The 16,147-nt window shown below is 44.5% G+C and overlaps 1 protein-coding gene across 2 annotated transcripts in view; it reads right to left on the bottom strand.

Moving 5' to 3' along the window:
- ZFYVE28 (zinc finger FYVE-type containing 28) overlaps positions 1-16,147 on the bottom strand; it is a 184,978-nt gene that overhangs the window by 95,416 nt on the left and 73,415 nt on the right. For both annotated transcript variants that reach the window (XM_038745215.1, XM_038745217.1), the window contains exon 2: positions 839-979. In XM_038745215.1, coding sequence (XP_038601143.1) covers positions 839-979 — 141 coding nt within the window. The remainder of the gene's footprint in view (positions 1-838; positions 980-16,147) is intronic.

Here is a 16,147-nt window from a genome sequence, read left to right on the forward strand (position 1 = left end):
GCTCTTCCACGTGTCTGCTGTGTGACCTTGGGCAAGTCACTTAACTTCTCTGAGCCTCAGTTATCTCATCTCTAAAATGGGGTCGGAGACTGTGAGCCCCACAAGGGACACCTGATCACCTTGTATCCCCCCTCAGTGCTTTGAACAGTGATAATAATAATGATAATGATAGCATTTATTAAGCGCTTACGATGTGCAAAGCACTGTTCTAAGCGCTGGGGAGCTTACAAGGTGATCAGGTTGTCCCACGGGGGCTCAAAGTCTTAATCCCCATTTTACAGATGAGGTAACTGAGGCCCAGAGAAGTGACTTGCCCAAAGTCACACAGTTGACAATTGGTGGATTCGGGTTTGAACCCACGACCTCTGACTCCAAAGCCCGTGCTCTTTCCACTGAGCCATGCAGCCACGCTTAGAGAAGCAGCGTGGCTCAGTGGAAAGAGGCCGGGCTTTGGAGTCGGAGGTCGTGGGTTCAAATCCTGGCTCGGCCAATTAGCTGTGTGACTTCGGGCAAGTCACTTCATTTCTCTGGGCCTCAGTTCCCTCATCTGGAAAACGGAGATGAAGACTCTGAGCCCCCCGTGGGACAACCTGATCACCTTGTAACCTCCCCAGCGCTTAGAACAGTGCTTTGCACATAGTAAGCGCTTAATAAATGCCATCATTATTATTATTATTATTTATGCTGCTTCTTAAGTGCTTAACAATGACAGTATTATTATTATTATCAGATTAAACAGAATTATAGTCTCCCTCCAAGGCTCCGAGATGGGTGTTTATCACAGAGGCCACTTGCTTGTGACCCGAACGACGGTCGCTACCCCTCCCCGGCTCCTTACCTGACAGGAGCGGAACTGATTGACAAGCAGGGTACACCTCTGGGGGTCTTTCCTCCCATCCAGGCTGTCCAATTCCGCAGCAACTTGGTTTAACTCTTCATCTGCGTAGTAGAACTGAGCCAGAAGCTGAGGATCAGACCTCTGGAATGAGAAGGTTGGAACGGAATTTACCTTCATCATCATCATCATCATCAATCGTATTTATTGAGCGTTTACTATGTGCAGAGCACTGTACTAAGCGCTTGGGAAGTACAAATTGGCAACATATAGAGACAGTCCCTACCCAACAGTGGGCTCACAGTCTAAAAGGGGGAGACAGAGAACAAAACCAAACATACTAACAAAATAAAATAGAATAGATATGTAGAAATAAATTAAATAAATAATAGAGTAAAAAAATATGTACAAACATATATACAGGTGCTGTGGGGAAGGGAGGAGGTAAGAATACAATTCATTCATTCAATTGTATTTACTGAGCACTTACTGTGTGCAAAGCACTGTACTAAGTGCTCTACCTAGATGGTCATTGCCTCCCAACAGTTACAGGCTGGTTTCAAGAGGAACAGCGTGGCCTATTGGAGAGAACACGGGCCTGGAACTCAGAGGTTCTGGGTTCTAATCCCGGCTCTGCCACCTGTATGCTGTGTGACCTCAGGTAACTCACTTGATAATAATAATAATAATGATGGCATTTGTTAAGCGCTTACTATGTGCAAAGCACTGTTCTAAGCGCTGGGGGGATACAAGGTGATCAAGTTGGCCCACGTGGGGCTCACAGTCTTAATCCCCATTTTTACAGATGAGGTAACTGAGGCTCAGAGAAGTTAAGTGACTTGCCCAAGGTCACCCGGCTGACAATTGGCGGAGCCGGGATTTGAACCCATGACCTCTGACTCCAAAACCCGGGCTCTTTCCACTGAGCCATGCTGCTTCTCAAACTTAAACTTCTCTGGGCCTCAGTGACCTCATCTGTAAAATGGGGATTAAGACTGTGAGCCCTGTGTGGAACAGGGACTGTGTCCAATCTGATTAATAATAATAATGATAATAATGGCATTTATTAAGCGCTTACTATGTGCAAAGCACTGTTCTAAGCGCTGGGGAGGTTACAAGGTGATCAGGTTGTCCCATGGGGGACTCACAGTCTTAATCTCCATTTTACAGTTGAGGTAACTGAGGCCCAGAGAAGTTAAGTGACTTGCCCAAAGTCACATAGCTGATTAACTGGCGGGGCCGGGATTTGAACGCATGACCTCTGACTCCAAAGCCTGCACTCTTTCCACTGAGCCACGCTGCTTAGTACAGTGTTTGCCACATAATATGCACTTAAATACCATAAAAAACTCAGAATTCCCTTCTTCATCATCATCATCAACATCATTATTGAGGTATACGTTAGGCACTTACTATGTATCAAGCTCTGTACTAAACGCTGAGTTAGATACAAGAAAATCAGGTCCCAGTTAGGGCTCACAGACAAAGCAGGAAGAACAGGTATTGAATCCCCATTTTGCAGATGAGGGAACTGAGGCATAGAGAAGAATAATAATAATAATGGTCCAGCACTTAGTACAGTGCTTTGCACATAGTAAGCACTTAATAAATGCCATTATCATCATTATTATTATTATTCCATTCATTCATTATTCAATCATATTTACTGGGGACTTAGTAGGGACCGTCTCTATATGTTGCCAACTTGGACTTCCGAAGCGCTTAGTACAGTGCTCTGCACACAGTAAGCGCTCAATAAATACGATTGATTGATTGATTGATTGATTGTAAAGCACTGTACTAAGTGCCCGGGAGAGTACGATACAACAAAATCACAGCATTCATTCATTCAATCGCATTTATTGAGCACTTACTGTGTGCAGAGCACTGTACTAAGCGCTTGGGAAGTACAAGTCGGCAACATATAGAGACGGTCCCTACCCAACAACGGGCTCACAGTCTAGAAAGGGGAGACAGACAACAAAACAAAACATGAATAGAGTACAGGCTTGGGAGTCAGAAGGTCATGGGTTCTAAACCCGGCTCCGCCACTTGTCAGCTGTGTGACTTTGGGAAAGTCACTTCACTTCTCTGGGCCTCAGTTACCTCAGCTGTACAATGGGGATTGAGACTGTGAGCCCCACGTGGGACAGGGATTGTGTCTAACCCGATTTGCTTGTAATTCATTAGTACAGTGGCACATAGTAAGTACTTACCAAATATCATTATTATTATTATCATCAAAACAGATACATTCCCTGCCTAGAGTGAGCTCATAATCGAGAGGGGGAGATGTGCCATGCATTCTACAAAGTTCTGGGGTAATAATGATAATAATAATAATAATGACATTTATTAAGCACTTATGTGCAAAGCACTGTTCTAAGCACTGGGGAGGTTACAAGGTGATCAGGTTGTCCCACGGGGGGCTCATACTCTTAATCCCCATTTTCCATATGAGGTAACTGAGGCACAGAGAAGTGAAGTGACTTGCTCAAAGTCACACAGCTGACAAGTGGTGGAGCTGGGACTTGAACCCATGACCTCTGACTCCAAAGCCCGGGCTCTTTCCACTGACCCACCCCAGGACATACATGGGGCTCACAGTCTAAGCAGGAGGGGGAACAGGTACTGAATCCCCATTTTACAGATGAGGGAACTGAGGGACAGAGAAGTGAAGTGACTTGCCCAAGGTCACACGGCAGCTCTGCCACAGAATCCCAGGCCCATGGTCTTTCCACTAGGATTTGCAAAATCTTAGCTTCATCTGCCCCCATCTTACCTCCTTCCCTTCCCCACAGCACCTGTATATGTGTACATATGTTTGTACATATTTATTACTCTATTTATTTATTTTACTTGTACATATCTATTCTATTTATTTTATTTTGTTAGTATGTTTGGTTTTGTTCTGTCTCCCCCTTTTAGACTGTGAGCCCACTGTTGGGTAGGGACTGTCTCTAGATGTTGCCAACTTGTACTTCCCAAGCGCTTAGTACAGTGCTCTGCACACAATAAGTGCTCAATAAATACAATTGATTGATTGATTAAGGATGCACTTCCAACATCTTGATTATACTTTTTTAAAATGGTATTTGTTAAGTGCTTACTATGCGCTAAGCACTGTTCTAAGCGCTTTCCAGCCCCGTTGCAGAGCCTGATACCTCCAAGGAAGAAGCGACCATGATCCTTTTTCTGCTGCGGTCCTGACACCGTCACCAATCCCGTGGCTGAGGTCTCTTGCCAAGTCTGAGTGCCCCAAGAGCCTAGTACAGTGCTCTGCACACAGTAAGTGCTCAATTCATTCATTCAATCGTATTTATTGAGCGCTTAATGTGTGCAGAGAACTGTACTAAGCGCTTGGGAAGTACAAGTTGGCAATAGATAGAGACGGTCCCTACCCAACAACTGGCTCACAGTCTAGAAGGGGGGGGGACAGACCACAAAACAAAACATGTAGACAGGTGTCAAGTCATCAGACTAAATAGAAATAAAGCTAGATGCACATCATTAACAAAATAAATATAGAAATAAAATAAAATAAAAATAGAATAGTAAATATGTACAAGTAAAATAAATGAGCGGAGGGTGCGGGATGGGCCGGAGAAGGAGAGAAGGGAGGTGAGGTAGGAGGGGGCGAGGTGATGGACAGCCTTGAAGCCGAGAGTGAGGAGTTTTTGCTTGATGTGTAGGTTGACTGGCAGCCACTGGAGATTTTTGAGGAGGGGAGTAACATGCCCAGAGCGTTTCTGCACAAACACGATCCAGGCAGCAATAAATAAATAAGCTCAATAAATTCAACGGACCGCCTGACTAAATTATGGAAGAGCTGGCAGAACCCACTCCTGGATAAAACCACACTGAAGAGGCCAGAGAACTGAGGGAGAGAAGCTGAATGTTTCTGGGGCGATCATGAAGAAGTGGTGAGCCTGAGCTTAATTGAGACAGAAACTCCAAAATCCTACTGTAAATTCTGAGGCCGCCCGCCGGGGCCCCTGATCCCTGCAAGAGTTTTCAACTGCTCCGCTTTCGCTGCATCTCCCGAAATAGGATGAAGTCAGTCAGTCAGTCAATCATATTTATGGAGTGCTTACTATGTGTGGAGCGCTGTAATAATAATAATAATAATGTTGGCATTTGTTAAGCGCTTACTATGTGCAAAGCACTGTTCTAAGCGCTTGGGGGGATACAAAGTGATCAGGTTGTCCCACGTGGGGCTCACAGTCTTAATCCGCATTTTACAGATGAGGTAACCGAGGCTCAGAGAAGTTAAGTGACTTGCCCAAGGTCACACAGCAGACGTGGTGGAGCCGGGATTCGAACCCATGACCTCTGACTCCAAAGCCCGTGCTCTTTCCACTGAGCCACGCTGCTAAGTACTAAGTACAATAGAGCAATAAACAGACACATTCCCTGCCACAACGAGTTTACAGTCTAAAGGGGGAGACAGACATTAATAGAAATAAATATTACGGCCTTAAATATCACTATTATTGTAATTGTTAATAATTGTTCCTATTATTTTTCGTTACTGAGCGCTCACTGGGTTCAGGGCAGCACCGTGATAGGATGGAATGGGGCTAGAGAAGGAACATAAAACGTAATCCCTGCTGAAAGACAATCAACTGTGAGGTTATCTCCCCAAAAGAAGGACACACATGGGTTTCACTTTGCCTACTAGTTTCTTCAAGAAAAGTGTACTATATTTGCTCTTTCCTTTGTTCCTGGCAAGAAAAAGTTTTAGTAAGCCAGCATTGTTTTTTTTTTAATGTTTCACGAAATGAGCAAAATAATGCCACACAAGAAAGAAAATAGATGGGAAATTTGAGTTAAAAACAGAGCTGTAATAATTTCTAATTAATTTTGTCTAAATAATGGAAAAGACCTGGTGCTCATCACTTGGACTCGGCCTAGTCAGGCTGAAGATTAAGCTCTCACAAGACTGATTTTTTCCACTGGAAGGATCCGAAATTCTAATTTGTTCCCCAAGGTGTGCTGCGGCGCGTTGGATTAGTGGTGTGATTTTTGATTAATTTTTTTCAGTCACACACAGGCCGTGTCAGAATAAAGCTGCGTGAAATGGAATCGTTTAACGAGGGAGGGTGGAGAAGCGGAGGGGAAAATGCCCCGAAATGAATGAACACCACTGACAGAACACAAACGGCCAGGATTTGCAAAATTAAAAAGCGCAACAAATCTGTCCTAATTTCTCACTTCATACCATGCCAAGTTTACATACAGTGTTTCTCCACTTCCTTCTTCGTTTTACTTCTCTTCATCTGACACAGACAAAGCCTAGAGCTCCGATTGATGCAGAAGCAACATTGCCTAATGGATAGAGCCCGGGCCTGGGGGGAGTCTGAAGGGCCTGGGTTCTAATCCTGCCTTTGCCACCTGTCTCTTGTGTGACAGGTCACTTCTCTGGGACTCAGTTGCCTCAACTGTAAAATGGGGCATAAGACTGGGAGCCCCAGATGGGACACGGACTATGTCCAACCTGACTAGCTTGTATCTATCCCAGAGCTTAGTACAGTGCCTGGCACATAGTAAACGCTTAACAAATACGGGGAAAGGAAGGCGGGACTGTACAAAGGTAGCGCTAGCCCAGGGAAGACAGTGTACATATTTGTTACTCTTTATTTATTTATTTTACTTGTACATATCTATTCTATTTATTTTACTTTGTTAGTATGTTTGGTTTTGTTCTCTGTCTCCCCCTTTTAGACTGTGAGCCCACTGTTGGGTAGGGACCGTCTCTATATGTTGCCATATTTATTGAGGATTTTCTGAGTGCAAAGTACTGCACTCTATATGTCTCTATATGTTGCCAACTTGGACTTCCCAAGCGCTTAGTACAGTGCTCTGCACACAGTAAGCGCTCAATAAATACGATCGATGATGAATGAGTGGCTCTCTAACTCCCCATCTGCGGTCCCCTCCTCTCTCCCCTCTGAGAGGGGCAGAAGCCTAGAGGGCTTAGTGACAAGAGCCGGGGCTTGGGAGTCGGAGGTCATGGGTTCGAATTCCGACTCCGCCACTTGTCGGCTGTGTGACTTTGGGCAAGTCACTTAACTTCTCTGAGCCTCAGTTCCCTCATCTGTAAAATGGGGATTAAGACTGTGAGCCCCCCGTGGGACAACCTGATCACCTTGTAGCCTCCTTAGCGCTTAGAACAGTGCTTTGCACATGTAAGCGCTTAATAAATGCCATTATTATTATTATTATTATTATTATTATTATTATTATCTGTAAAATGGGGAGTACAATTCTGAGCCCCACTTGGGACAACCTGATTACCTTGTATCTACCCCAGCACTTAGAACAGGGCTTGGCATACATTAAGTGCTTAACAAATACCATCCTCATTAATATTATTATTATTATTATCCCCAGCTCTCCCCAGCAGCACGGCCTAGATGGAAAGAACCCTGGCCTGGGTGTTGGAGCACCTCATTGATTGATTGATTGATTAATTAGATTGATCAATTAGAGAAGCAGCGTGGCTCAGTGGAAAGAGCACGGGCTTTGGAGTCAGAGGTCATGGGTTCGAATGCTGACTCCGCCGCATGCTGCTGTATGACCTTGGGCAAGTCACTTACGTGGGTCAGTGCAAAGAGCCCGGGCTTTGGAGTCAGAGGTCATGGGTTCAAATCCCAGCTCTGCCAACTGTCAGCTGTGTGACTTTGGGCAAGTCACTCAACTTCTCTGTGCCTCAGTTACCTCATCTGTAAAATGGGGATGAAGACTGTGAGCCCCCCGTGGGACAACCTGATCACCTTGTAACCTCCCCAGCGCTTAGAACAGTGCTTTGCACATAGTAAGCGCTTAATAAATGCCATCATTATTATTATTATTCTCAGCCTCAGTTACCTCATCTGTAAAATGGGGATGAAGACTGTGAGCCCCACGTGGGACAACTTGATCACCTTGTATCCCCCCTCAGCGCTTAGAACAGTGCTCTGAACATAGTAACCGCTTAACAAATGCCGTCATTATTATTATTATTATTAATTCAATCAAATTTATTGAGCGCTTACTCTGTGCACAGCACTACACTAAGCGCTTGGAAAGTACAATTCGGCAACAAATAGAGACAATCCCTACCCAACAATGGGCTCACAGTCTAGAAGAGGGGAAGACAGACAACAAAACAAGCAGACAGGCATCAATGGCATCAATATAAATGGAATTATAGATATATATACACATCACTCTCCATCCCCCCCATCTTACCTCCTTCCCTTCCCCACAGCACCTGTATATATGTTTGTACATATTTATTACTCTATTTATTTATTTATTTTACTTGTACATATCTATTCTATTTATTTTATTTTGTTAGTATGTTTGGTTTTGTTCTCCATCTCCCCCTTTCAGACTGTGAGCCCACTGTTGGGTAGGGACTGTCTCTATATGTTGCCAATTTGTACTTCCCAAGCGCTTAGTACAGTGCTCTGCATACAATAAGCGCTCAATAAATACGATTGATGATTGATGATCACTAATAAAATAAATAGAATTATAGATATGTACATATACACACAAGTGCTGTGGGGAGGAGAGGGGGGTAGAGCACAGGGAGGGAGTCGGGGCGATGGGGAAGGGAAGAGGAGCAGAGGAAAAGGGGGGCTCAGTCTGGGAAGGCCTCCTGGACGAGGTGAGCTTTCAGCAGGGTTCTAATACTGGCTCTGCCACTTATCTTTTGTGTGACCTTAGCTGAGTCACCTATCTGTGTCTCAGTTTCCTCACTGTAAAATGGGGATGAAATTTGTGTCTGTTTATTGTTATACTGTATGCTCCCAAGCTCACTGTGAGTAGGGAATATGCAAAGCACTGTAATAAGTGCTTGGGAGAGTATAACAATAATAATAATAATAATTGGCATTTGTTAAGCGCTTACTACATGCAAAGCACTGTTCTAAGCACTGGGGAGGATACAGGGTGATCAGGTTGTCCCACGTGGGGCTCACAGTCTTAATCCCCATTTTACAGATGAGGTAACTGAGGCCCAGAGAAGTTAAGTGACTCGCCCAAGATCACACAGCAGACATGTGGCGGAGTCGGGATTCGAACCCATGACCTCTGACTCCAAAGCCCGGGCTCTTTCCACTGAGCCACGCTGCTTCTCTGCAAGAAGAAACAGACACAAGAAGAAACAGACACATTCCCTACTCACAGTGGGCTTACAGTCCAGAAGGGGAGACAGACATTAATAGAAATAACTAAATTACAGCAATGGACATAAGTGCAATGGGGCTGTCTCCTCAGCTAGACAATAAGCTCCCTGAAGCCAGGGATCTTTTCTGCTCTCTTGGACTCTCCCAAACACTTAGTGGGGTGCTCTGCACAGAGAAAACACCCAATAAATACTAGGAAAGCTGCATGGCTCAGTGTAAAAAACACGGGTTTGAGAGCCAGAGGTCATGGGTTCTAATTCCGGCTCTGCCACTTGTCAGCTCTGTGACTTTGGGCAAGTCACTTAACTTCTCTGTGCCTCTCACCTCATCTGTAAAATGGGGATTAAGACTGTGAGCCCCACGTGGGACAATCTGATTATCCTGTATCCCCCCCCACCCCCCCAAGCACTTAGAACAGTACATGGCACATAGTAAGCGCTTAACAAATGCCATCATTATTGATTGTTGCCCCCAAGACAGCTTCAGGAGAAAGATCAATCAATCAATCAACCATATTTATTGAGGATTTTCTGAGTGCAAAGTACTGTCTGTACTAAGCACTTGGGAGAGTACAATATAACAGAGTTGATAGGTATGTTCCCTGACCACAATGAGCTTAGAGTCTACAGAAAATGCTATAAATATTGATGATGATGATGATGATGATGGTAATTGTTAAGCCCTTACTATGTGCTGAGCACTGTCCTAAGCGCTGGGGTAATAATAATAATAATAATAATAATAATAATAATAATGATGGCATTTGTTAAGGGCTTACTATGTGCGAAGCACTGTTCTAAGCACTGGGGGGATACAAGGTGATCAGGTTGTCCCACGTGGGGCTCACAGCCTTAATCCCCATTTTACAGATGAGGCAACTGAGGCTCAGAGAAATTAAGTGATTTGCCCAAGGCCTCAGAGCAGACATGTGGGGGAGCCAGGATTGGAATCCACGACCTCTGACTCCCAAACCCGGGCTCTTTCCACTGAGCCACACTGCTTCTCCTGATACAAGGTTATCAGGTTGTCCCACGTGGGGCTCACAGACTTCCCAAGCGCTTAGTACAGTGCTCTGCACACAGTAAGCGCTCAATAAATACGATTGATGATGATGATGATGATGCCCAGTCTCCCATCCCTCAAATCAGGGCAGCAGAGAAACCTCCGTGCACCCCAAGCCCCAGCATCTCGGCACTTCAGACTGTTTCTGAAGTGTACTTCCCAAGCGTTTAGTACAGTGCTCTGCACACAGTAAGCGCTCAATAAATACGATTGATTGATTGATTGTTTCTCTGCTGTGCTGGCAACTGCAGCACAAACATTTCCTAATTGGAGAATCAGCGTGGCCTAGTAGAAAGAGCCCAGGCCTGGCTCCGGCAACTCCTTCCTCTGTGACCTTACTGAAAGCACATCTCTTCTGAGAAGCCTTCCCTGATTAAACCCACCTTTCCTCTTCTCCCATTCCCTTCCGGGTCACCCAGACTTGCTCCCTTTATTCATTCCCCGCTCCCAGCCCCACGGCACTTATGCCCATATCTGTCATTGCTTTATTTCTATTAATGTCTATCTCCCCCTCTAACAATAATAATAATAATGATGGCATTTATTAAGCGCTTACTATGTGCAAAGCACTGTTCTAAGCGCTGGGGAGGTTACAAGGTGATCAGGTTGTCCCACGGGGGGCTCACAGTCTTCATCCCCATTTTACAGATGAGGTAACTGAGGCCCAGAGAAGTTAAGTGGCTTGCCCAGAGTCACACAGCTGACAACTGGTGGAGCCGGGATTTGAACCCATGACCTCTGACCAAAGCCCGGGCTCTTTCCATGGAGCCACGCTGCTTCTCAAGAAGCAGCTACAAGAAGCTTCTCCTCTAGACTGTAAGCCCGCTGTGGGCAGGGAATGTGTCTGTTTATTGTTCTATTGTCCTCTTCCAAGTGCTCAGTAAAATGTTCTGCACACAGAAAGCTCTCAATAAATACAACTAAATTCAATCACTCAATCGTATTTATTGAGCGCTTACTGTGTGCAGAGCACTGTACTAAGCGCTTGGGAAGTACAACTTCTCTGTGCCTCAGCTTCCTCACCTCCTGTCTACTCTGTGAGCCCTATGTGGGACCCGATTATCCTGTATCTACCTTAACATATAGTAAGTTCTTAACAAATAGCGCAATTATTATTATTAGCAACAATAATATTATTATTAGCAACAATAATAATAATAATCCCCATCAGAGGACTGATTCTCTGGAGAAGACACTAATGCTAGGGAAAGGGGAAAGTCCAGGGAAAACGTGGAGGAGGCAGATCGGCAGCTAGACGGAGAGACCGTAACAACGATAACGGAAGAGCCGCTAGAAAAGTTGCGGATAATGGCAGTGGACAGGACATTCTGGAGAAAGTATATCCATGGAATCTCTATCAATCGGAAACGACTTGACAGCACAGAATAATAATAATAATATTATATAATAATTATAATAACCAGCTGTCAGTTCAACACTTCCACCTCACCTAAGCACTTGGGTATTGATAAGGTAATTTGCTTTTGTAAATATTCTTTTATTCTTTCCCCTCTCTGTAATTTATTTTAATGGCACAATTAATTTATTTTAATTCACAGAGCATCCGCCACGCCTGCACGCTTGGTGCACTTTGTTGCACTCTGCTGTGTAACCTTGGGCGAGTCACTTAGCTTCTCTGTGCATCGGTTCCCTCATCTGCAAAATGGAGATTCAATATCTGTTCTCCCTCCACAGACTGAGTCCCCTGGGGGACCTGATTATCTTGTATCTAACCCCGTGTTTAGTACAGTGCTTGGCACATAGTAAGCACTTAACAAATGCCACAATTATCATTATGCACATATCGCTGTGCGCTATTGCTTCCTCTTGCCTTTATTTTATTCTAGAGTCTCCCACGCTAGACAGCAGTCCCCTCGAGGCCATGGATCATGTCTGCTAACTCTGTTGAACTCTCCCAAACACTTAGTGCAGTGCTCTGCACAGCAAGAACACCCAATAAATACTACTGATGGTTGGCCCCCAGCAGACCTTTAGGAGCAAGATTAATCAATCAGTCAATCAATAATAATAATAATGATTAAGGTAATTTATTAAATGCCTACTATATGCTAAGCACTCTTCTAAGCACTGGGGTAGATACAGGGTAATCAGGTTGTCCAATGTGGAGCTCACACTTTTCATCCCCATTTTACAGATGAGGCAACTGAGGCACAGAGAAGTTAAGTGACTTGCCCAAGGTCACACAGCAGACGGTGTGTGACTACTGAGCCTATTGAGCCCCCAGACTGAGCCCCCTCCTTCCTCTCCCCCTTCTCCTCCTCCCCATCCCCCTCACCTTACCTCCTTCCCCTCCCCACAGCACCTGTATAGATGTATATGTTTGTACGTATTTACTACTCTATTTTATTTGTACATATTTATTCTATTTATTTTATTTTGTTAATACGTTTTGTTTTGTTGTCCGTTTCCCCCTTCTAGACTGTGAGTCCGTTGTTGGGTAGGGACCGTCTCTATATGTTGCCAACTTGTACTTCCCAAGCGCTTAGTACAGTGCTCTGCACACAGTAAGCGCCCAATAAATCAATCAATCGTATAAATACGACTGCATGAATGAATGAATGCATGAGATGGTATTTTGCGAGCATTTTCTGTGTGCAGAGTACTGTCTGCATAGAAGCAGCGTGGCTCAGTGGAAAGAGCCTGGGCTTTGGAGTCAGAGGTCATGGGTTCAAATCCCAGCTCCACCACCTGTCAGCTGTGTGACTTTGGGCAAGTCACTTAACTTCTCTGTGCCTCAGTTCCCACATCTGTAAAATGGGGATTGACTGTGAGCCCCTCGTGGGACAACCTGATCACCTTGTAACCTTCCCAGCGCTTAGAACAGTGCTTTGCACATAGTAAGCGCTTAATAAATGCTATTATTATTATTATTATTATTATTATTATTATTATTATGCCTTCGGGAAAGGACAATCCAACAGATTTGGTAGATGTGATCCCTGTCCACGAGGAACTCAGGCTCTACAGCGGGGCAGAGCCATTAAAATAAATTACAGAGAGGGGAAAGAATAAAAGAATATTTACAAAAGCAAATGCCTTATCAATTGCTTTCAGGCTCTCAATCAGCTCCTACTTTACCCCCCTGATCTCCTCTTACAGCCCAACCTGCACACTTTACTCCTCTAGTTCACTCAATCATACTTATTGAGCGCTTACTGCGTGCAAAGCACAGTACTAATAATGATAATAATAATAATAATGGTATTTGTTAAGTACTTACTATGTGCCAAGCACTGTTCTAAGCACTGGGGTAGACACAAGGTAACCAGGTTGTCCCACGTGGGCTCACAGCCTTCATTCCCATTTTACAGATAAGTGAGGCCCAGAGAAGTGAAGTGGCTTCCCTAGCGTCACACAGCTGACAAGTGGCGGAGCCGGGATTAGAACCCATGACCTGTGACTCCCAAATCTGTGCTCTTTCCACTAAGCCAGGCGCTTGTGCCAGCTTACTCACAGTACCCCAATCTCTATCTCGCCTCCACCCTCTCTTTCATGGCTCTGCCAATTGCTACCTATTTATTTATTTTATTTGTACATATTTATTCTATGTATTTTATTTTGTTACTATGTTCTGTTTTGTTCTCTGCCTCCCCCTTCTAGGCTGTGAGCCCGCTGTTGCGTAGGGACCGTCTCTATATGTTGACAACTTGTACTTCCCAAGCGCTTAGTACAGTGTTCTGCACACAGTAAGCGCTCAATAAATACGATTGAATGAATGAATGAATGAATATCCTCCCCGTAACTTCGAACTCCCTCCTCCTCCACACACTCCAGACCACCATTTCCCCCACCTTCAAAGCCTTATTAAGATCACATCTCTTCCAAGAGGCCTTCCCCGATAAAGTCTTTCATTCATTCAATCGTATTTATTGAGCGCTTACTGTGTGCAGAGCACTGTACTAAGCGCTTAGTCCTCATTTCTCTGGGTTCCTTCACCCATCTTCTAGACTGTAAGCCCACTGTTGGGTAGGGACATATACATATCTATTATCTATACATATCTATTCTATTCTATTTTATTTTGTTAGTATGTTTGGTTTTGTTCTCTGTCTCCCCTTTTTAGACTGTGAGCCCACTGTTGGGTAGGAACTGTCTCTATGTGTTGCCAATTTGTACTTCCCAAGCGCTTAGTACAGTGCTCTGCACATAGTAAGCGCTCAATAAATACGATTGATGATGATGATGATAGGGACCGTCTGTATATGTTGCCAATTTGTATTTCCCAAGCGCTTAGTACAGTGCTCTGCATACAGTAAGCGCTCAATAAATACGATTGAATGAATGAATGAATCTGAGTCATTTATGCACTTGGATCGGGGACCCATGGGCATTTGATGTTTGCCCCGTCCTCAACCCCACTGCACTTACGTTCATATCTATATATTATAAATTATTTATTCACATTAACATCTTTTTTCCCCACTGGACTATCAGCTCACTGTGAGCAGGGAACATGTCTACTGACTTTCTTGTTTTGTACTCTCCCAACCGTATGTAATCATCTTTATTCTGCCAAAAGTAAGTGCTCAATAAATGCGATTGATGATGATGATGGTGCCAATGATGCTAAATATTGAATGGGGCTAGAGAAAGTAACAAAATGCTGAGGGAATACACAGACAAGTGAAAAGCTGATGCCCAGGGCACAGATGACAGGAGAAGCAAAAAATTTAGTCAGGGAAGGCCTCCTGGAGGAGAGGTGATTTTAGGGGGCTTTTGAAAGTGGGGACAGTGGTGGTCTATCATATATAATAATAATGATGGTATTTGTTAAGCGCTTACTATGTGCAAAGCACTGTTCTAAGCGCTGGAGGGAAGGGAATTCCAGGCCTGAGAGAGAACATGAACAAGGGGTGAGGTGACAAAATAGATGAGATCAAGGCACACAGAGTAGGTTGGTGTTAGAGGCGTGGAGGTTGGGTTGTAGTAATAATGATGATAATAATAATAATAATAATAATGGCATTTGTTAAGCACTTACTATGTGCAGAGCACTGTTCTAAGCACGGGGGGGGGGGGGAATACAAGGTGATCAAGTTGTCCCACGGGGGACTCACAGTCTTAATCCCCATTTTACAGATGAGGTAACTGAGGCTCAGAGACGTTAAGTGACTTGCCCAAGGTCACAAAGCAGACATGTGGCAGAGTCGGGATGGTAGTCAGAGATAATAATAATAATGATGGCATTTATTAAGCACTTACTATGTGCAAAGCACTGTTCTAAGGGCTGGGGGGGATATAAGGTGATCAGGTTGTCCCACGGGGGGCTCACAGTCTTCATCCCCATTTTACAGGTGTGGGAACTGAGGCACAGAGAAGTGAAGTGACTTGCCCAAATCACATAGCTGACAAGTGGTGGAGCCGGAATATGAACCCATGACCTCTGACTCCAAAGCCCGGGCTCTTTCCACTGAGCCACACTGCTTCTCTAGTTCTAGATTCTAATTCTAATTCTTCTAGAGCATTGAGGTTAAGTAGGAGGGGAGAGCCTCTGGTTGATGCAGAGGTGGATGGGCTACCATCATCATCATCAATCGTATTTACTGAGCGCTTACTGTGTGCAGAGGAGGTTCTTGAAGAGGGGGGAGACAGGGACTGAATGTTTTTGTAAAAAAATGACCGGGCGGCACAGCGAAATATGGACAGAAGTGGGGAAAGGCAGGAGGCAGGGAGGTCAACGAGGAGGCTGATGCAGTAATCAGTGTGAGAAGCAGCGTGGCTCAGTGGCAAGAGCCCAAGCTTTGGAGTCAGAGGTCATAGGTTCAAATCCTGGCCCTAACAATTGCCAGCTGTGTGACTTTGGGCAATTCACTTAACTTCTCTTGGCCTCAGTTACTTCATCTGTAAAATGGGGATGAAGACTGTGAGCCCCCCGTGGGACAACCTGATCACCTTGTAACCTCCCCAGCGCTTAAAACAGTGCTTTGCACATAGTAAGCGCTTAACAAATGCCATCATCATTATTATTATAATCAAGGCAGGACAGGATAAATGCTTGGATTAAGATGGTAGCAGCTCAGATGGAGATGAAAAGGATTTTAGCGATACTGTG

The sequence above is a fragment of the Tachyglossus aculeatus genome, chromosome 4 (genome assembly GCF_015852505.1).
Source record: "Tachyglossus aculeatus isolate mTacAcu1 chromosome 4, mTacAcu1.pri, whole genome shotgun sequence".
In the NCBI taxonomy this organism is placed as follows: domain Eukaryota; kingdom Metazoa; phylum Chordata; class Mammalia; order Monotremata; family Tachyglossidae; genus Tachyglossus; species Tachyglossus aculeatus.